This window comes from Bombus pyrosoma, linkage group LG2, assembly GCF_014825855.1.
Source record: "Bombus pyrosoma isolate SC7728 linkage group LG2, ASM1482585v1, whole genome shotgun sequence".
Taxonomy (NCBI): domain Eukaryota; kingdom Metazoa; phylum Arthropoda; class Insecta; order Hymenoptera; family Apidae; genus Bombus; species Bombus pyrosoma.
In genome coordinates, this window is record NC_057771.1 from 1,593,697 (window position 1) to 1,617,970 (window position 24,274).

A 24,274-nucleotide genomic window follows, 5' to 3' on the forward strand; every position below is an offset into this window, starting at 1 on the left:
AACGTGTTAAACAAACAAGAAATGAAATCAGAAAATTTTAACTCTTCAAATTTTATTTTTCATTCATTTATCGGGGGTTCTATCGAGATATTTCATATATCACGAAATTCTCCGAATTTCTTTTCGATACCACACAAAAAAATTTCAATCTATTCTTTTTTTTTAAGTTCGTTTAAATCACTTTACTAATAGAAAAAGAAATTGCGAACTACAGGTAAATATAAAAGTTTTGATATAGCAGTGGAAATTTTAAACACAGTGTTTCCTTTGAACGAAAATGCTCTCGAGAAATTTTCAAGCTACCTCACATTAGATTTCTCACGAGCTGATATTTTTCGCGTTTCCAGCTCGAATATTCCTTCACGCAACTCTCTGAAAGCCTCGGTGAATATTCTTCCGTAGTGGTTGTTCGTGGTGGCGTGTATCCACCAAGACGAGCAACTTAAACAAGCGTACTCGAAAAGCTTAATCTTCATTCACGCGCCGATGAATAGTCGGCAATAAATGTATACTATAGTGTGATATACCAGTCAGAAATACAAGTTTTACCATGATGATTTTCGCTTTCCCGCACGGACTGCTGATATCATCAGTTTTCATCGTATTGCAATCGAGAAATATTTTATGTTCAAGCTTGAGTAGCAAAAACTTTAATATGAAATGAGAAATAATCGCTGCAGGTAATTCAAAGATAAATTAGCCAAGAGAATTTGGAATCTTATCTTGGAAATTCATTTGAGGGAACATCATCCTTTGTGTATTCAAGAAAATTAATTTTGATATTCTACTGCAATGATAAATGGCTTCTTGGCTTTTTAGATTTAAGCTTCGACGCTTAAACGCCATAATTGGAACTTCCAGAACGAAACATTGGCGATGCCCAGACATACCGGAACGTGACAACTAGTTACAACTTTACAATGATCTTTCGTGAGATTGCTCGTGATAATTATTGTACGCTCGCAAATTTCCTCCAAGGAGTTAATCGAAAGTATTTTTACATAACAAATTCTTTTTTAAAATCGTGAATCTTCTAGAACATTTCAGCATTATCAAATTTCTGAAAAATTTTACCAAATTTTATTACAATTCTCGTAATAAAGCTTTCTTACTATATTCTAAATCTTATTTTAAAAAATTTAATATTCTATATTTATAATTATTACATGGCCACCGTTTAATCACTGCAGTAACTATACTTTTATTATCACAGCGGATTAAATTATAGTACTCATATATATCGAGAGCACCATAAGTGAACCGAAAAAATACACCGTAAGTTTTAATATCGTTCGAGCAAAAATTTATTCGTCCCGTTATTGAACCTAGTACTTTCCAATACGAAAAGAAGGTATTCTACAAACACGAGATTAGGTTTCACGGTTGGCCGCTGATTCACCACGGAGAAAAATTTTATATGATCTATATATAAACGCACAGACGTATGTCGCACAAAACGTTTCTCCACAATTGCACAACACACTTGAAACTGTTTGTTCGTGGGATGAAATATGATGCAAGCTGCATTGGACGACAGTTGAGTGCACAATGTTTAAGATGTGTTATGCGTCGTAAGTAATAGCGGGGTCTCGACGATCGAGTCGAGTGTTGAATATCAGATTGTTCTTAGCGTATCTATGAATTCTCACTTATAAAAGGCATGCCTTGATGCATGATTATATGATAACAGAAGGTGATGACAGAGGTTGCATGAGCATGTTTTTCAATAAGCATTAATTTAGATTAAATAAGATTAATAAAAGAGGCGGATTAATCGTTGGTAGAAGATAGAAAGTAAAAGAGGCTCTAGATATCAGGTGTATGTTAGAGAACACGTGATGTCAGATTTTATAGAATGAATGTAGAGAAATAATAACTAGTAAATGAATTAATAAGAAATAGTAAAGTGAACTAATAAATTAAGCTGATGAGAAACCAAGCGTTTAAAAATTCATTTGACCCCTTCGTTTCCACTATAATTGCACTGACGTTTTTTAAATTATCGAACGAAATATTCATTCCTATTTTGAATTCTTCCTACATTGAATAAAATATCATTAGAAAATAATAGATAACGCGCTAGGTAGAAAAATTACAAACAAACGTTTACAGTTGCTAAATAACTTTGGAATGAAAGGGTTAAATGATGTATATAAAATATATAACAAACGTAAGATATTTTTTGTCAAATATTTGGATTACAATAACAAGCAGAGAATAAATTAAGATAATGTTGGTAGGATTTATCATCGAGTTAAAGAGTTCACGAAAATAGGAAATGAAAAATGAAAAACTATCTTCATTACGAACAAACTTTAAAGTACAAATTTCTCGAAATTGAACGAAACCAAATAGTGCCATAAAAATTACAATTCCATTATTCTTTTTAAGGATCGAACGAAATTAATTATCGCTTCAGTTATTCATTAACTGCCGAAAATACTCTGTAGCGTTAATTATTGGTAGATTTAACCAATTTAACGGGTTCTCTTCAATCGTCGAATTATTATTAATGGTCGAATCGCCAGAAATATTAGATTGAATTTATCGTTCTCAAACGATTTTTAACAGCTCCACGGCGAATTATTCAACGAAGTACCGGCTCGTTTTGAACGAAAATCACGAGACATCGGAAGCTGATCCGTCAAAACGCATAAAGCTTCGCATTCAACGAAAGCCTGTCGTATGCAGTATAACAGAACCTCGAGATAAAATTCGAAATTCACTGAGACAATTCTGAAATAGCTCCACTCCGTTGTTTATAATCTATTATTACCATATCCATTGCTCCTCTTAAACACGGTCTTTAAAGAGATTTATGAGCGAGCGTCGCACATTTGCCATTCTCTTTCTCATCGCAAAAGAATTATTTACTACTATCATCAAAAGGAAAAAAAAAGGATGCCACCCAAGAAAAATGACTGAACAAGTAATCTCAAACGAAGGAAATAACCGTTTTCATTGTAAAAGAAAAAAAGGACGAAACTCTTTTATGGGCACGGAAAAATCGTATTGCGTTTCGCACGTTAAAATAATTACTCGTTCATCGTGGCTGTAACACACATGCGTAGCCATAAAACGTAATTCGTCTTAAACGCGCTTAAGTGTACGCGTCACAATATGCCACAATGTTTAAGAGAAAGTACGATTTTGTAAAGAATAGCTGTACCACCAAGTCTGGAGAATATAAATGCTTTGGTTCTTGCGAAATTGAAATTCTACGAAATGAAGAACCTCCAAGTCCAAAGATTAGAGAGTCTTGTGACAGACGCTCGACGAAGGAATTTCTAATAAGATAGACGCCTTCTCTAGTGGAATTATCAGGGTTTTTATGGAACTGGTGGAGATTCTATAGCCAAGTCCCGAAGAAACTCTTTCGTTCGTTTTTGATACGTTTAAATACCAAAGCTTTGTAAATATAATTTGTAATTGTGTTTAAAATGCTTGAAAAGTGATTCCCTCGACAGAGTAATTTTATTAATTTTCTCATTATCAGGATACACTGTATAGATTATGTGCTTCGTTTCACAAAATTGCATTTTTACTGTTAACAGAAATTATGACTCCAGTTGAAAATCTTTGATATTGTCGGTGAATAGTGTTTTATAAAAAATTGCAAGTCAGAATAGAAGAAACTCATTGGTTCGTCCGTTTCCTATTTTTAAATAAAACGTTGAATCGAGAAAATTCCCTATAGCGATCAATACTCACGGATCACCGTATCTGAAATATACGTTACTCGTTTGTCGAAACGAATAAAATAGCGGCTAGATAAAACCGTGATTTAAACGAATACTTATATCAGAGGCATCAATACAAGTTGTACAGGAGATCGTCGGGATTCGGGAACATTAAACAGTTAATCGAAAGTTGAAAAATGAGGTATGTCCAAGGGAAGAAATGTACAGATTCATAAATATGTTCCGCCAAATTTTATCTTGTTTAGCGCACGATACTAATTACGTCAAAGTCGGGAAGATTAAGTTAAGCCTTTGCCTCGGACGAATGTACATGTATCAAAAGCAGACGGTTTCAAAATTCATATCTCCCTGGTACACGCCGCGAAGTAATCTGTTTAATTAACAGCATAACATGTGAACTACATGAAGTATCCGATGAATTTTGTAGCCGATGATGCAAATAATACACGCTGAAACTGATCGCCCATAAAGAAATAGATCTCATAAAGTTGGAAACACTAAATGCACTTATGTATTTCCTATAATAAATATTTTGACATTTACGAAAAATGAAGTGAACTTGAAAAACCATTGAGAAATTATTAAAATTTATAGGAATTGTTATCTCGTTCGAAAGCTTAACTTATAAAAATCCTACATGTCCGATAAAACGTTTTCTACAAGCAATGAAAATTATTCAAAAACGATTTTTGTTCCAAAGAAGTATCTAGATTTCTCAAATAATTTTTATATTGCTTTCTGTGACCTACGTTCGATATTGATATTATATTTAGCCTATACAGTAAAAGTATGCTACCAACATTTCAAAGGATTATTACCTAAACAAACAGAATAAGAGAGGAATAAAAGCAATCCAGGTCATATTTTAGAAATATTATTTCCTATCGACGATGGTCGTCACGTACCTTTCTCTATTTTATCTTCGATCCGTCATTGGTCTGGCGTACATAAATTTCGTTATAAACGGGGAAAAAAAAATCGAATCCGTCGTTTATTGTTACGGTTCCTTGCAATATCGTGTTATGCCTATTAATTATAAAAAAATTGCATAAAAACGACTATAATTCAAAGAAACGATATTCCCGTCGATTCTCAGTATTGAATTTGACGAATGAAAAACGCATAAAAGCAGTCGTTATAATTTACTACGGTGACTAATTAGATATTTTATTTCTAGATTACGTATATCCCATTTATTTCTAAATTACATGCAAAAATAAAATGGTATCAAAGTGATAAATTAAAATATCCCGTTGACAATATTTTAGTCCCCGAGTGACTAATTTAATATACTAAGTTAAATTAACGTAAGTTAAGAATAAAAAAGGACATCTACACGTCAATTCCACTTACAAATGGTTGACGCGACGAATCGACCGACTGTATTTCTGTAACAAGTTTACTAGAAACAGATACTATAGAAATATCCTGTGTATCATCCATACACACAAAGAAATGAAAGGGAAAAAACTTTGATAAAAGTACGAACAAAGAAACGTCAACTATGAAGAAACTTTACATATAAAAGACAGGCGCAACTTTATTACAATGTCCTCGAGAAAAGCATAAACATCAGCGCTAGTTACCGCGGACTTCACGAAGAAGAATATTAGGAATTAAATATCTCGAAACAACCAATCCTTGTAAAATTCTATAAAGATAAAACTTAAGCTTTATAAAGCTATCTTTTGAAGACAGATTCTTATTTTACATGATATAAGTAGCTCGCATGGCTTAGCGCTGCCGAACCGTGCAATGTCAAAGAACCAACAAAGTAATCTCGAAACCTAAAATTCATTTCGCATAGTATAGACACGATACCATAGTAGTAGAATGACATTTTTATAAAAAAAATTTTCGTGACCAATCGCTGCAAAGCTACGAGACCTTTCGACGGGAAGGAGAAATAAATAAAAGAAATAAATCTGAAAACAAGTAAAATAAAATAGCCAACAGGCCGAAGCAAATTGAATCGTTAACCAAGCGACGGGATTCAACAAACCGTGCAACCCTTCTACCGATGAAAACAGCCGATGATGACGAAGAAAACTGACGGTCACGTGTAGCCGTAGACGCGTAAGCCGCAATATCATACGGGTCGCTTGATACAATCGGTTAATCGCGCGATGCTGCGCGTGTAAAACCGTCACAGTAATCTGCTGCGAACCGAGCACTCTGCAGTAATAAATACTAACATTTAAAGTTGTCCCCAGTTGCAAAAAGCAGAGGCCGGGGAACAAAAGCTAGTGAGGGAATAATGCTTTCTGAAATCTCGAGCGTAAAGCCGGCCGGCAGCGGCAACCAAATAGAACCGGTGGCCGTTTGAATATAACGAAGCGCGAGCAGAGAGGCCAAATGCAAGCAGAAGAAACGGAAACGGATGAAGGAGAATAGGAAGACGATGAAATAACATTAGACAGCGTGAGAGGAGGGGTGACGAAAAAGAGGAATGGGTGACCAACAGGAAGCAGCAGCAGGATACGAAGAAAGGGATCGGGCCCTGCGAAACTTTTAATTAGCAAGCTTATCCATTTATCTGCATGCCGTTGAAAGGAACAGCCGTAGCTCGCTACCGAAAACAGAAGTCGAGAAAATAAAAGAATAGTCGGTGAACAGGGGAGAATGCAGTCGTACGAACAGAGAAAAGGGGATAAGGTAGGGAAGAAAACGAGAAGGATGAAAAAGAAGACGAAAGAGGGAAGTTAGGTGGTCGTGGAAGGAGGGTATGAGCGAGAAGATGGCGGGAAATAAACGAGGTGTGGTAGACTGGACCGACGAGGCTCCTGATCCCACAATGCGCCACAATAGAGCGCCGACGATGGTTTTGCATATGAAAGAGGGCCGAGAATGGAGACCACGGTAGATAGGTGCACATAGTGTGATATTATATCTGACTAGGGTTCCACGTCCTTCCCCCCTCCTCTGTTTCGCTCTCTTTCGCCTTTCGTCTGCTCTATCGTCGTCTATCCACGCTCCCATCCTCTTATCCTATCTATTCTTCTCTCTCGCTTTCTATCTTCCTCTCCGTGTACACGCTTCCTATCCTTTTTCTTCTGATTTTCTTCTTCACTTTTTCTTTTGCTTCAAGTTCCTTTAGTAGTCCTTATTTTTCACCCTCGACAAAGGTACGAGGCCGCCAGACCGATCGCCAGTTGAAAATGCGTAGGGAAAACTGCATTAGGCGGAAGGCGTCTTTCGCTTAAGATAAACTCGTTTCCATAGAGCTCAGCCCTTTAAAGTCGTGGACTGCTCATTGTGCTGCAAATTTGCGACTGCTCGCGAGACACCGTTGCTAGATCATTCTTTTCCTCTTCCACATCATTCTTTTTCCTTTCTCCATCGTTATTGCTCTCCTCCTCTCTCTCTCTCCTATATGTGCAAGCTCCTTCAAGTTTGTTTTCTCTCATGTTTTCTACTTTCTTGTTTTCAAAGACGCAACAGCACCGGAAAGAGCTAATTTTGCTGCGGCACTTAATGTTTCCGGTCACGTCTACTTCACCATGACTTTTAACTAATTTCGTAGCTCTAAAACGGTACGATATTTCAAAATGACAAAGCGTCTCCAAAAATACTAAAAAGTCTTAAGAATAAACAATTTTAACGTTTCACACGGTTTTTTAAATCCAATAGTTCTCAACCCTTCCTCGGGGGTGGATTTCGCGGCCAAACGGCGAAGAGTTTTCCGAACGAGAAAGGGGTTTCCCTTCTTTCGTGTATACGATCCTCTGAGCGAAGATCGTGCCGCGACTTTCGACTTTTCCTGAATATTTCGACCAGCCAGTTCGTTGAAAGATCGAAAGAAAGAGGTGGAGCCTCGGAACCGACAAGCGTTCCGCGTTTCGACGCAGTTTCCTTAGGCGTGTACGCGGAGCTTAAATTTATGAAAGGGCTGTGGAGCTGTTTAAATAAAACAGTAACGTGGGCAATGAGAAACCGTTAATTACAACCAGCGGATGATAAGGGTGGTGCTTTTTATGAAACTATAAAATTATTAAAATGAAATAATATAATACTACGGTTTGATGGTGTGCGATCGTTTTATAAATATTGTATTATTGGGGATCTTTTTAAATGTTAATACCCTAAAGGAAGATATAAATTAAACCAGATATTACCGCAAACTGAAAAGTGTTAAACAATATCCTATCATACCAAATACCAAATAATAGCCTTTGGGCAAATGACCTAGTGCAATCGAACGAAATTAATTCTGGGATCGACGGATACACGTGTTTATAGTGTTCGGAAATTCCAAAGCTCGATATCCCAAAACAGATTAATCATCCATCGATGAATCGAAAAGAACGACGTAAAAGCAAAAGGTCCATCGCAGAGGACGATAGGACACCGAGGGGCGGGAAAGTGGCATAAATGTTTCAGAATCGCGCGCATCTGTCGTCCGGGGGACTTTTTCAGTTCCCGAAGAGAGCTCGTTTTTGGAGCTGCTCAGGAAGGCGAAGGGCAAGTAGAAGGAAAGGGAGAAGAGGGTTTACTATCCTCGTATAATGTATTATAAGTGGAGGCACTCACAGGGCCGTCACTACCAAACACTCAAAGCCCTCCACCCCGCTTTCTCTAGCTTCTAGCTACTGGTTGGTCTCTCTCTGTCTCCCTCTCTCTCTCTCTCTCTCTCTCTCTCTCTTTTTCTCTTTCTCCTTTCCACTGCCGCTTCCAAACGCGATCCTCCACCTCAACCCTCACAGCTTCTCCGTAAACCTCTCCAGCTGCCTTCTCTGTACACTCCGCTTTCGAGTTATCGATAAGAACCGCAGACCTCTTTTGTTGGTTGATAGATAGCCTATCAAAGCGACGCGAGGTCAAATATTCGACATGCCGCCGGTTCAATTTCGTGCCAATAATATCTATGCGAAATAAGAAAACTTCCCGCCAAAACTTCGCGTACATCTATAGAAGACCGAGCTGCATTCGGAAGGAAAATGTTGACGTTGGAAAATGAACTTCGTCTACTGTATCTCGGATTGTTGCCTCCGCGGTATTGCTTAGTAAAATTGGATAATATTTTTCGCATTGCGGTGAAATATCTGGATTTTGAGGGTCGATAGTGTTTAAACAAAGCGCACTTCCACGCATATTGGTTAATTAAGTTTGAAATATTTCTTTTTAATTGTAATGATGGCACTAATCAATATTAAAATTAAAGTCTATCTATTGAGAAGATTACGCTGTTGCATAAAGATATAAAATCTGACAATCATCAAGAACAATTAAAGAAAGTTTATCTGAGAAATAATCGATTGAATTTAAGTTTAAGCATATGATGTGAAATGCCTCGTTCATATTGTAGGTGTCTCGTAGTTTAGTCGTCGTAGGATTTCTCAGTGTAAAATATATATAGTTTATATATATAATCTAATATCATTAATATATGCAGATATAATACGTTCTTAAAATAAGATAAAAAGTATCCTACACAACGAAATGTTAAGAATTAACGATCTCAGAAATTAAAATTAAGAAAACACGATATAGGAAGTTTCTTTAGGTACTTTGAACAGGAAAATAGATATAATGAATTCAGAAAAAAAATTAATTATCGTATAAAAGAAGAAAATAAAAATATTAGAAGTCTGATATTTAATAAATAAGTTTTGCAGGAAAATACTAAGAGATTAAAATGCTTGATTCGATACATATTTTGCAGAAGAATCTAAAAAAACATCTACGTTAACATTAATATCAGTATTCTGAGAAAACAACGTATTTTGTACTAAACAGTATATTCCTTATAAATAAATCTTTGTTAAGTTCTTCTGCAAGCATATGTATTGTAAAAAGAATCAATTTCTCCTTTTGTTATTACGAAGCTGATTAAACCTTTATAGCGTTATAAAATCCATGCGGAAATGGAGCATGCTTAAATGCTAGAGAGAAACTTTAATTACTCTTTGACAGGATTGTGAATTCCTTTGATCTTGCCAATTTAAAAGAATTTCTATAAAATAACGCGTTGTAAAAACATTCGTGCAATCGATAGTTAAATCAAGTGCGAAATTTAATTTATAGATACTTGTGTAAACGGGAAAGGTAAAATAGTGGAACGAATATTATTCTCACTATTCTAAAATGCAAGATAAATCATGCAATTGGAACGAGTCGTATTTTCTGTTTAAAGATAGAAAAACCAGAGGGAAAGACAAACTACGGTATAATGAAGTTTATCTTTCTATAACGCATCTTCTCCTATCATATTTCTCATGAGCGCAGCGTTACTTAATTATATTTCTCCTGCATAAGTTTGTTCAATAATTTGAAATTTTTAATGCTCTTGAAACGTGATAAAACTAGTTGAAAATAGCGACGATGAAAATGGTACACCCGCGCATTTTTCATTCTAGAGCAAGCATTATCCAGATCGACCATTCGTTCGGCTTTCTTTTTTCAATTTTTTTATATGAAATTAATCCAAAACGTAACGTAATGGCTTAAAAACTACTTTTATAAAAATGTCAACTATCACATAAAAACTATCCCAAATCATATCCTATAACGTTAAAGAATATTAAAAGGGATATTAAAGGACGGTCTTAAGTAAGAATGTATTTATAATCGCTAGTTTCGTTCTTATGAACTTTTCATTCACAAAAAGGAATTTTAACGACCAGCAATCACTTTCATCGATTAATTATGGATAAACTCGAATTCAAGCATGTTTCATTTCCATGACAAAGGGTATGAAACGAGTCGAGATCATTTCGAAAACGAGTTTTACGCGGAATTATCTAGCAATTAAGGTATTAAAACATCGAGTCTGTGCATATTATTAGCGATAAGTTTTCGCCAGTGCCGTGCAAGCGGTACCGTGCACATGGATGAAGAAATAGCGCAGTGTGTTAAGAAATGGGTTTGTGAGGCCAGGTGGCGTGGATCAAAGCAGACACCAAGGCAGTCCTGGCGATTCACGAACACGTGATCACGAACAACGCGCGTTTATCAGTAACACACAGTGACTACAACACGTGGACGTTGAATATTCGCGGGGTACGCCGAGAAGATCGAGGCATTTACATGTGTCAAGTCAACACGGATCCTATGAAGAGTCAGGTACGAATAAATTATCCTTTGAAATAACAAGTCGTGCAGTAAAAAGAAAAAAAGAAAGGAAATGAAAAAAAGATAAAGAAAGAAAAAAAAGAAGGGCGGAGAAAGAGTGGGAAAGGAAAGGAAAATGGTCGAAGAAGTAGAGAATCTTTTTACCGTAGATCCGGGTCAGATTTTTATTGTACGCAATGCTTTGGTATGGAAGGCATTCATTTCAAAGTGAAATCCGTTCTGTGCTTGGTGAAAGTAGTGTTTTCCGACGGTCTGCACCCACATAGACGGAGGTGACTAAATTCCAACGAATTATGTTCTAAAATTTTCGGAATTTACATGGCAGAAATGCGACCGTTCCCTGTCCCAGCTAAATTAAAATCTGCTTAATAATTAAACGTCTTCGAGACCAGAAGTTAAAATACATTATCATGATTCCCTTGGATCGAGCTATTAAACAAGAATAATTCGCTGATTTCATGAAATTAGAGAATTATCCTTTTTCGGATTATATGATAATATTGTCATATTCTCTTTGCAATAGAGCATAATAATACCGATACCTTGGTGTATTGAATTTACAGAGCGCGTTTCTAGAAGTGGTGATACCGCCGGACATAATATCCGAAGAGACCTCGAACGACTTGATGGTACCTGAGGGCGGATCCGCAAAACTGGTCTGCAAGGCTCGCGGCTATCCAAAACCTGAGATCGTATGGAAGCGAGAAGATGGCGCCGAGATTATTTCCCGTGCCGGATCGTCCGGTGGCAAAACGAAAAGTGAGTATGTTTGCAAAACCTACAAACCCGTGATTGCGTCTCCAGTTATGTTCGGTTTTTATCTTCATTACATCAGTTGGAAGTACGTCGAGTATTTTTGCACTGGTTGTATTTCTTTAATACGATCATTTTTGAAAAAGATAATACTCTTTATAAGTCGCATTTTTGATTACCAATTGTGTAACTCGGATTAAACAACTCGAAAATATTATTCTTCCTGATATTTCAATTATTTCAGCTCCATTTTCATTATTAAATTTTCTTTCACGGTTCTATATGACAGGTATTATATGTAAATATGATAAAATTACTGGATATTCCATGGAAAATATGTATGGGCTTTTGGAATTTTATTTGTGATTTATATTAATCTTTTTGTATCCTTCGGTTTTATCAATGATTTCAGTATTCATACAAAAATATCAGCAATTTCGAAAATAACGATACCGTATAATTTACATTATAGTCAATCAAGGTTGAATAAATGAGGATTTATATGTTAGCTGGATCGATTTTGAGTATGCGAAAAGATTGAGAAATGGCGATGCCAATGACGTGTATATAATATGATAATATATTTTCGATGTAAGTAAAGCGGCTCGTATAAAACATCAGATTGAAATCGGAAAACAGGGATAATATCGAAATTGAAGTCAATTCGTCAACTTCACCTCGTACATTTCAATTCATAAATCACAACTTTTTGAAGAGCTCCCCTTTTCTGATCGAGGCAACTGTGTCAACTGATAAGTGGTACAAGCGAAATTTCAGCAAATTCATACATCTTGTGACTAGAATTTCAAAAAATGGAAGTTTTTCTGTGTTTAAAATGGAATAAATTACAGCAAAAATCAAACGAAGTTTTACATCCAACGAGTTAAAACATCCCAACATACTTTTCTCTTTTTGCGACAAATTTTTTCACATTCGTAATATAGTTTGCATGATAATTTTCGCATATTTTCATACTTCGGTGATTATGAAATCGATTTTAAAGTGCAAGATATACGATAATTCCTCAGGCTACTGAACTCGTGAGCGAAACGAAACTGTCGCCACTCATATTTCAATGTTTTCCTTCTCGTTGCATCGAATCATGCAAATATTCGTCGCCTCGATACTTGTCACAATGCCGACTTAAGTAGAATTTTGACAGCCATTGAATGAACCAGTAATTTGATACATTCTCAGCGAAAAAATAATTTTCAAACTCGACGTGCACGCTATAGACGTAAACAAGTTAAGGAAAATAATTCATACTTTAACGTCATAAGATAATAGAACATATGAATTCTAATCTCATTCATAATAGATTATTCGCTAGACGTGACAAATATGGAACCACGCGTCAATTTGTGAAAAAAAATCCCACGTCGTTCCTTGAAGTTTCTTTTCAAGGAAAGCACGCACATTTTTTTATGTTAGATAGCGAAATATTAGAAATAATTTGAAGAATAAAAATTTCAGCAGTATACGAATAAACTCACGTTACTCGCATTATCTTGTGAAGCCCTCCAGTTTTATTCCCATTTCGAATCGCTTCGTCTGTTGAATTCGTAGAATTTCATAGAAGAATTCAAGTATACGTTTTTGAGAAATAGTACCAATTTAAAGGTAAGATCGAGTTTCAGTACAAAAGACTCGTAACGCAAGCATGTCTGTTCGAAGAACACGTCTACTTTTACTCCTCTCTTCTTTGATATTTTTCGAGATTATTTTAGTTATTCAAATATAGGGTTCATGGATTCCTCAACAAAAAAATGTTTTAATTTTTAGAAGAATATTTATTATCAGGAATGTAGGAAGAAATAAGATGATATTTTTTGGAGACAATAATGCATTCTTTTGCATAAAACAATTGAGTATTCTCATTTCGTCGAGAGAAATGCTGATTCGCAAGCGAAGGTGAAACTGCATTTTCACCCTCTGCTGTTCGCTCGCACTTCGTGAGGAGTTCGAGCAAGTAGTATCGATGTGTTGAATTGAACGGGATGATAGCGGGACCTTAAGCTTCGTCTCGTATCTAATCCAATGTGTTTGATTAGTAATAGAGCCAATTCGATTATTTACTCGATAAGGTTGAACGAATCAACCGTGTAAGTAGCTTTCCATTGACATCGAGATTCAATTGAAGCATTACACTTTAGATGTCAAAATTCTGAAATTCAAGCAGACAATAAGGAAAACAGACAAGTTTTGGAAAACTATATATTTAGTCTTTATCTTTCGTATCGATTCACCAAAAGAAAACTTGCAAATTTATTCGGCCGAGAAATCCTTCGAATCAGCGAAAATATTACTTGCGCGAGTTCGAATAAACCATTTTTTAAGCAACCAGTCTCCAAATAAACTTCTCACTTTTATTCCTCTAATCGACAGCACCTTTACAAATTAAGTTTCCATAAAATATCGCTGTGTTCGTTTAGTAAAGAAAAAAGCTCAGACCTACGTAAATAATTCAGATTGGTAAGTTTGCGTTTCGGTTTCTCGAGAAATCACCCATTCGACAAGCGGCTCACAAAATTTTTCAGAATCTTTAATTCCGCCCGTCTGACTCTGTATTGCAGTAGCTACTGCTGAAGGGGAAACGCTGACTCTGTCGAAAGTAACCAGAAGCGAGATGGGCACCTACCTGTGCATCGCGAGTAACGGAGTACCACCATCAGTCAGCAAACGAATGATGCTGCACGTACACTGTGAGTACGCTCTAATATCGTTTCACTAGCTATTTTCACCGAAAAGATTTATCTCAGCCACCCTTCGTAATCCAAAGATTATCTTCATAGCCGAGGAATGGATTCTGCTAATTCCCGCCTATCGGGTTCTGGCTTATTTTTAGAAATTCTTACACGTTTCTGAACACGTACCATGCACCACGATTTATCAATGTCCACCACTATCGATCTAATTATCCCCCTGGTGTAATAATAGTTGAGGTCATTTATTTACGACGATTTAGTATAGAAAATTTAATATCGGAGATAGGAAAAAGATTCATGAACAACATCTCGACGAATGGTAGAGATTTTATCGCCAATGTTAACGTGATTGTTTATCCGTTGTTTTGAGTGAATCGTGTAGAGCGTAATGTGGAGATCTTGTCTGTGATCATTGTTGTTGTTTTTTATATAATTGTCGAATAGATTTTATGATAATCTTGATCTAGGAAAAACTCGATAACTCATAAATAAGATTGCCAATCCCTCTTGGTATAATAATTTCTTTAGAGATTCTTTCACGATCTATAATCATTCTATCTATGATCAACCGTTTATCAATGCTTCAAAATATTTAAATAACTCCCTCACGTCTGTTTTCTTCGCTGACTGCACGTGAAGCTGTAAATTGAGTTACATCATCATACGTATAACATATTCAACGTCATGTCACACATATCAAATTTGTAACTTGTTTCCTAGCGTGATATTCAAAATAAATATACTTCCAAACTCGTATCATTACATTGTCATAACAAAATTCTCTTCCTCCGCGAAATGTGGTAAATGCGAAATCTAGACAATATTTTTCATTAAAAACGCTTTAACTTCTTTATTATAAAAGTTGTAGCGATTGAAATTTTGAAAAAAATGTATTGTGCATATAAATACTTCAAAAGTATTACCGGTTCTAATAATAAAGCAGTTACTCTTTAGCGCTTGAAAATTATCGTTCGCTGTAAGAATATATTACAGCCCTTTTATCGAACCCTTCAACTTTTATTTTCCCGTGAAAACAAATTAATGTTTGATGCTTCATAAGTCGTGCGTGTTTTCACGAATCAATTATTTTATATATGGAGATAGAAGCTTGGGAATTCATAACACACGTGTATTGACACTTACACAGTGTTATCAAAACACATGAATTTGTTGTTCAGCAACGTAAAGAACTTAGGAAACGTAATTAATGAAGAAACGTTTATTTTATACAAATTTCGCAAATCTTCAAATCTCTAAAAAATGTGTCAAACATTAAAAGCCTAGGAAGTCTAAAATTTCCATAAGACCGAAAAATACTAGAAATTCTGAAAATAAAAATTCTAGATCTTTTTGAAGTCTCAATACAAACGGCTATCATTTTACATGCTGAAACAAGATCCATCGAAACGAAATTGATGGCGTTCAATTACGTGTTTAACCATGTATTTCCCTCTGTTCTGCAAGGAAAGGAAGAAAGAGGAAAGGTGAACAGAATTCTTTGAAACATTAAGACATAAAAATTTCTTAAAATTTACGACGCCGAGAGACGAAATGTATCATTGACAAAGCACAAGGAATAGAACAAAGAAATAAAATTCCTCCGGCAACTAGACCACGATAAAGCCATCATATTCCCGCCACTTAGGCACGGAGTGTATTCTGTGAATCGCGCACAATGCGAAGCCGCGATCCTATCCGACGCGAGTTGCAATCTTAAGGACGTCCCACCTCAAACCAAATGTACACAGCGTGGTTAGGCTACCAAAGGCGAAGGAGAACGAATGGAGAAGAAGCAAGAAAGAAGAAATAAAGAAGCGAAGAAAGAGGAAAGCAAGAGTGTGGTTGCAGCGAGCATGCACGAAGATAGCCATTGTATCCTTCTTTACATAATTTCAACGTGGCAAAAGGGAAATTCGTATCTGTATTAGAAACGGAGAAGAAGAAGCGGTGAGAAGGTGGAAAGCGAGAGGATGATTGCAGACGGTAACGGAGTGGAAAAAAGAAAGTAAAGATAAATTGCAACTTAAATAACAGCAGGAACGAGCTAAGGCGCGACGAATATAGTCTACAAAGCAGAATCTTAGAAAAAGAGAAAGATAATTATCCTGTAGACGATATATCGAGTGCTAAATATAGATAGAAAGTAAAAGAAGAATAAGCATGAGAAAGGAAATGCGTACCTACCCAATGGACTACGCAAAAATAGTGAATAAAGTTTAATAAAGGCAATATTGCAATTTATAGTACTAAAAGAGTAATTGAAGCAGTTTTAATCCGTTAATTTACATTTATTTATCTTTAATCTTAAAAATCCACGCTTACAACTAGATCTCAAAACTGCAACTGGCACACAAAATTGGAAATGAACAGAAACCCCAAATAAAGTCTAACAGTAATTAAGCCTACAAGTTCAAGCCAACAACGGAATAGTGAACGAACAAGCAAGTTGGAAGAAAAGGCGTGTAAGCAAAAGAACTGCGAAGTGAAGTACGAATCAGTGGTGTAGCCAAGGACCGGCGAGTTAAATCGCGGTTACTATTGCGTTCCTCGGTGTCTTAGGACCGAGAGAGAGGTAATTCTTCGCCGGAAATTGGATGTACCTAGGTTCCTGCTACGATCTTGCACCTGCCCTCGAGCGATAAGATCGTGCGGGATAATCGAATTTCATTGAATACGCTCCGTGCCCGCAGACCGTATAGACGATTGCATTCGCGAGCTATTGCTTCGAAATTCAAGCGATCGGGGCTATTGTCGATTGAGAGACCAGGCTGAGGAGAAGGACAAACCGGATCATCTCGAAGATGGCTGGAGGATCGTCTGTGTGTTACGGGGAAACGCTCAAAGACAGGCAGAGAAAGGGGTTTTACGATCGATCCGGTTCGACTCGTTCTGATTGTTACATCGCCACGCAAAGCGAGAAATTTACGTGGTCTCTCTTCGTTGGGAACGAGGAACGATCGTCTCTCCTTTTATCCTCCACGAACAAGTAAAACAGAGGAAGAACGCGAGAGGACCTCTTTTCCTATCTCTGTCTTTCCTCCTTTTTTTTTTTGATAGCAGCACGCGGTCCTCGACGCGAGTCGAAAGAACCTCGTTGCCTGGAAACGTGACCGGAGGGAAGGAAGAGGAGAGGCGCGAATTTTTGTCCGATTCGGCCATTCCAAAGGTCTTCCGCGAAATTTCATTTTGATACAATTTCAAGATAGGTCGTTACAACGAATCTTAAGGGTACTCGCGCGCGATAGAACATTTATTCTATGAGAGAAACGACGATGCTTCTTTTCGCATGAAAGCGCCACTAGGACTCTCTTTCGTTAATTCGCTGGCTGATAAGGAATTTCTTTCCGTATTTCTGCTGCGAGAAATTTGTGAAAGAAATTTGTTCTTGGAAATAGAAAATTGAATATATCGAAGTTAATGTACAAGATGTGGAATGTTGGTATTGAAGCAACATCAAAGCACTTTCAGAATAATTTCGTTAGAGTTAACGAAAACCTATGTTCAAAACGCTTTATAGACCAATCGTTTCTCGATATTTTTAATGAAGAATAATAAAAGGACCTCCAAAAGAAATTGCACGTAAGAAAACTACGATGCATCATTATGTCTGCGAAAAAACATATTCTCCGAGAAAGATGGTATTTCTTGAATGATTCGCATCTTTTCTTCCGCATAATTTTTTAATTGCAACCACACTACTTGTCCCAGTTACGTGGACAACTCTGTATATCGTCGACAACTTTTCTGCGTTCCATGTAACAGACAATATGAGTTCTAAAAACTTGTATCATTTGTTCGCGTGGAAAAACCTTCTCATTTTTCTCACCAATGTCTAACTCATATCCGCCTAGATGGTTCGTTGATGTTTGATGAAACGCGTTGATAATGTTCAACATATCCTCGCTATACGTACGTACATAGCGACAGAAGTGGAAAATCAGATTAATAATCTCTGGCTTCTGAATTAAACATGCAGTGGTTCAAATTCAGCGCGTAATTCCCAATTGTGCAATAGCTGGTCATTATTGTGCAGAAAGCCTGCTTAACCGTTGCCAACACCTTCCCACCATTTTGCTTCCCCTGTTGTACAACTCTTGAATAGCAACGTGTGAATGGAAATAACTGACACATCGGCTGCGTTCACAGAGCTCTGGTTAATTGTTGGTTGATTACACGCGATTTACTAGCGGCGACCAAAACAAATTCGATTGTTTAATTAGCGTGTCTTACAACGGTGAAACGATACGCGAACGAGACTCCGTTCATCGTGTAATATAACACGTTAGTCATAGTTATCTGTCGTTTTTACTCATCGTGAGACGATGATCGTACAGAATATCGTATAAAATACACGAAACGAGCATATCTGTTGCATAACTTTGACAATCGCAGGCATTTTAATCGATGATTATCTTTGATACGATAAAAGGAAGAGTCGAAAATAATATTAATGAAAGAGTATCGTAGGAAAACATGGTTTACTTACGTAATAATAGAATGGAATTGGGTGTTATCTTATTAAGGTAGAAACACCATGGTTTTCTCATTCTAGAGCGAGGAAAATGCTACTTCCCGCGGACCGTACTTATCCCGTGGAAACCGCAGTCTTCTCTATCTAGAGTCCCTTAATGTCTTTCCTTGTAAGCTTATTTTACGTTAAAAAACAACACCGTTTAAATGGACCTTAATTCGTCAGCAATCTCTCTATTCTATTTTTGAATAAATATTTTCTTTCATTTACACTTCCAAATGACAATTTATTAAAACTCGAACGTAAAGACGTTCTCGTATCTTATCAATTACTACGTTCATTTTATTAATCGATCTCGTGATTAATCTTTCTACATTTCAATAAAGTTCTGGTTATAATTTAATACTTTAATCGCAATTAGTTATCCCTCGACGATTCTAAATTTTATTATTAAAAATACCTATAAAGCATAAAACTGAAAGGTTGCAGTTTTCAGTTGGTTACGTATACTTTCTACGATGGTACTCAAGAGACAGTAAACCTCAAAGTGTTTATTAGCCGAAAGTTATTTAGCAAGGTGGCTCGTTTCTGCAGAATATTTCGGTCAAGAAAATTAAAGGGTTAAATTTACTGGGTCACCGTTCTACTCTAAATAAACGTGCCCACTAGCTATCTATCTAGACCGTTTCACTCGCAGGACTTAATTTAGATTCGTGCGGATTAACTTCTAACTTTTGACCGACTCCGCAACTAGTCTACAGCTACGAATCTTCTCACGTCACTGATCACGCTACTGATTCTTCCAATTTTTATTTGCAGCAATGCACGATCTGATAAGACAATAGTATTGAAATATTTGCACCAACAATGAGCGATTTGATCAATCTTCTTTGATCATTTTGAAGAATATATTATCCATGAAAATCACGCGTAATATACCGCGATCCAACAATTTCATTTGACAGAAAATTAATCGATAGAGGAGAAAAAACAAGGGGTACAAGTTTTCAATAGACCTAATAGTCGATGCTAGTCGAGGCTTCGCGAGTTCCTCGCAAATTGAAGTAGCCTCGATGCATCGTGCTACCTGCATTTATCGCGGCTGTCTGCGTTAATCAAACTGATTACAACTGCCGTAAATCGCTGTCGCTGGTGGAACAATTTCGGGCCAGTTCACCTCTTCTGGGACAAATTGTACGAAGCTTTATTTTGTTCCGCGCAATTCCGCTTCCATTCCTGGAGTATCGCATGTAACAATCGCTTTGTAATTGCTTATGACGATACATGGAAGAACTTACGAGAACATAACTAGTTCCGCCACTATTCCAAATTTTCATAGCTGGAAGGTTTAAATTTATATATTAAGAGAATTTCGGGGAATAGATCTTAATATGTCATAAATGTCTTATGTACTTTACTATTCACGTACTAAACTGGTCTTATTATAAGATTTTGGTCTTATTATAATAGTATGTGAATTTTATCAAAGTATACGAATTAATGATTTTTTTTATTCGGTAGAATATTACAACCAATTCTTAGAAAGAATTTTTAGTAATTACGATGTCGCGTTTCCATGGCATAATATCTAACCTTATGGTAAGGCTACTTTTTTTAGTACATATCTTAATGGATTAAAGTATCTTCTCCAGTGGTCTGCTCTATTTAGAAGCTGGGTGACTAGAGGATTGTAATGCTTAGTCAAGCGTATATTGTAGCTGTTACTGAATTTCAAAATTTCTTCTTTAACTGTTGGTATTTTTAAGTCTCTGCGTATGGTTTCATTGGTTTACATACTGAGGGAATTACAAATAAGCCTGAGCATTTTCGATTAAAATCACTCAATGGATCTCAATGTTAGAGTTGAATTCCTGCACCCCACAGTTGAATCCCGTAGATCCATACAGGTTTTACAATGATTTTGTATAAAATGATTTTGCTTTCTCGACTTAATTTCAAACGCTGGCCTATGAGCCAGTAGGACTGTCTTACTTTAAATAGAACTTACTTACTTCCCAGTTAATCTTTTGTTTAATAACATTCCTAGGTACTTTACTGTATCCATGGTTGGAATTATTGTGTTGTTTATCATTACCAGTGGACATGTGCATTTGTTTAAGGTGAACGTAACATGTGTTGATTTGCCTTCATTTGTGTTAATACGCTATGTATGGCAACATTTTACAATTTTATCCAAGTGCTCCTGGAGGACTAGAGAAGCTACTTCGGGGTTTTCATCCGCTGCTAAGACTGCAGTATCGTCAACGAATGTAGGTCTATTAACATTGGCCGCAGTGAGTAAGTCTGTCGTATAGATAAAGTATAATATTGGTCCAAGTACACTGCCTTGTAGTACTCCAGCCTCAGTAGGAAAAGCTGCAGTTGTAGAATCTAAAAATCTAATCTTAAATTGTCTGCTATTTAGGTAAGAAAGCATGATTAAATAGTATTGACGAGACAAAATTTTTTGAGCTTGTAGTAATCCAGGATGTCATGCCTTATCGAAAGCCTGTTTAATGTCGAAGAATACTTCTGAGTATTTCCTTTTCCAATTTCCGGCTAATATTATATGTAATACGGTATACCTGTTCAGTTGTTGAATGCCGTTTTCGGAAATTGATGATTTGTAGTCGTCGTTGTATCATCCGTAGGCGTTTGCTTAACTATTTTTCAAAGAGTTTGGATAGGCTCGATAGTAAGTTGAATAGATGGTATGATACTACTTTCGTTCGTGAATGAGTGTGATGATGGACAGTTTCCATGAAGATGGATAATAAGCAAAAATGGATGATTACGTTAAAAATGGATGTCATGAGTGCTATCCCCTTTTTTGGTAATTCTTTGATCACCTTATCACTGATCATGTCGTGTCCTAGGGCCTTCTTAGAGTTAAAGTTTTTGTCAATCATTGCATTGACTTCCCGGAAAGAAAAGAACTTGATAGGGAAAGAGGCTTGGCTTGACGATTGAAGGTGTTTAAATATCTCGGTTTCACGCGAAGTGGATTTAGGAGAAAACGGTTTGAATACTGTAGCTAGATGAAAAGCGAATAGATTGGCTTTGTCTATGGGACACCTTGACCAATCACCACGTGAAGAGCTAAGGGAAGGAATCATCTGCTGTGATATGGTGAGTCTGTTCGGAACTTTCCAGAGAGAGTAGTTTGTAACGGATGTGGGAGTCGGCTTCTCCCAATATATTTGAAAACACTCATTCCTCAACTTTTGTGGAAATTTTCTGATTGCGTTGTTTAGTTTCCGTTTGTCTTCTACTTTGTTTTCTTCGGGTTTGTCCACCTCAGAATGTCTGCTACTTTTCCATAATCTCCGTAACTTCCTTTTATCTTCGATCTTTTTCTTTATAGCGTTTGAATATTTGTGTTGGGTTATATACTCTAACTTTGGAATAGAAGAGCGACACGCATTTATTATGTTGTTCGTCAGATACTCAACTGCTGCATCTATACCTTCTTTTGTTTTTAGTGGTTTGATTTTGAAATTTTGAAGGATTCCTTAAAGTGAGACCAGTTAATTGGTTTGTTATAGATTCAGATAGCAGGTTGATTTTCAATAATTGTAGAGCCGACTGTTACAATAACTGGTGAGTGATCTGAGTACAACTCTAGAGAAGAATTAACTTCAATGCACCTCGGGGATATATTTTTGTTTATGAAGAAGTCAAGTACTTTGTTTGTATCCGTAGGCCAGTACTTGGGCTCACCTGTACTAACGTAATTTAATTTATTTGATAAAATACTTTTGTATAGTAATCTACCTTTTGAAGTGATGTTTCTATTACCTCAGTCAATACGTTTAGCGTTAAAATCGCCTCCTGCTATAAACCTGTGACCCAGACTTTAAAAAAGATGATCAAAATCCTCTTTTAATAAGCTGTGCCTCGGAGAACAATACATAGCAGGTATTTCAAACGAACTATGCCAATCTTGAATCATAATGTTAGTTACTTGGAGATGATCCTTCTTATATGGTGGAAGTTCGTAGTGCTTGATATTAGATTTTATAATAATACCTGATCCGCCATGTGACCTGCTGCTGAGGTGTCGAGAGTGATAAGTATTGTAACTGTTGGCTTTAAACTAATTTTTGTTCGTAAAATGAGTTCCAGAAATAAGCATTATGTCTATTTTTTGGCAGTTTAGAAAGATTTCTAGGTCGTTTTTACGTCAAGCCAGACCGTTAGCGTTCCGATACGTATCGACTTCATTATTTTGCATTGTAGCGGCACATGAGTCATAGGACGAGGCGGATCGAGAGCGACTCATGTTGTTCTTGTGCCTCGGAACACGGACACAGCCTTGACGTACGAAACATATAGATAGACAAACTCCGGACAAAACAAAGTCACCGTTATGAGCAACCGTCGATCTAAGAAAAATTCAAATTTTCCGATCCCCCCCCCCCGAACAGTATAAATAAATGGACGCGATCGCGAACGATGCAATATATACCGAGTATCTACGAATTATCGATCAATATCTACGAGTCGAGTTTTCCGCGAGCGATTATACTCTATCTTTACGAATTCATTTGTACGAGCGTCTCTCGACGCTTTATATTTATTATATTTATTCAAAATATACTTGACGAGTTGCAGCAGCAATTTCTCGTATTCCAAATTATTTCTCACTCAATCCACTACAGCATTAAGCGTCATTTTGTTTATTACACTAGCGTTAGCAAAGGCAGCGGATTATTGATCCGTTCTGTTTGTTTCTCAATTAGTTTCTCTAACCCGTAAAAAATTTCTGCAGTTTGTTACTTTGTTGAAAATTTCGTTATTTTGTTTATTACTAGCGTTAGCGGAGCCAGCAGGTTATTGATCTGTTCTGTTTGTTTCTCAATTGGTTTCTCTATCCCGTAAAGGATTTCTGTAGTTTGTGCATTAACTGTTTGGCTGTTACCGATGTTATCATGTGGGCGTTTATTGCTCGTATTTCCTAGAATTGCCCGAGTATAGGATATGGATGAAGAGGCATGTCTTAAATGACTTATTATTTCGTTATCTGGAGAAGTAATATTAGGATTCGGATTGTATTTAGGTCTGAATTCAATTTTTCTGCGGAGCACCTTATGAGCTGGAGAGCCTTTATAATTTTTTGGATGATTACCTCAGCAAAGAATGCATTTCAGAGGAATGTCTGCCGGCTTAGTGCACTCCTTTGTTGGATGTAAATCTGAGCATTTTACACAGCGAAATTGGTGATTACAATATCTTTCGGTATGACCGTATCTTTGACATCTCTTGTACTGCACTATCTTTCTTTTTTTTATGTAGTGGTTCAAAGTTTACTATGTACTTCACAATTTTGTCAATGTTGTGAATGATTTAATTATTTGGCTTTGCTTGAGGTCTATGAGAAACAAGGGTATTGGATTTTGTGTAGCTCTGTGTTTTATATCGCTGATGTTAGTTATTTCGTGTCCGTGCTGTAGAAGTTCTTCTTTTAATCCTTCTAGGTCTGCTGAGTGATGTAAGTTGCGTAGGATTACACAAAAAGGTCTGTTCTGTCTTAATTGAAACAGTGTGAAAGTTAGCATTCAGCATTTTTAGAA

General features: G+C 36.5%; 1 protein-coding gene across 3 annotated transcripts in view; it reads left to right on the top strand.

The window, feature by feature from the left end:
• The window catches only part of LOC122577745 (lachesin-like), a 179,946-nt gene that overhangs the window by 138,850 nt on the left and 16,822 nt on the right, over positions 1 to 24,274 (top strand). For all 3 annotated transcript variants that reach the window (XM_043749272.1, XM_043749275.1, XM_043749273.1), the window contains exons 4-6: positions 10,578 to 10,763; positions 11,336 to 11,531; positions 14,099 to 14,227. In XM_043749272.1, coding sequence (XP_043605207.1) covers positions 10,578 to 10,763; positions 11,336 to 11,531; positions 14,099 to 14,227 — 511 coding nt within the window. The remainder of the gene's footprint in view (positions 1 to 10,577; positions 10,764 to 11,335; positions 11,532 to 14,098; positions 14,228 to 24,274) is intronic.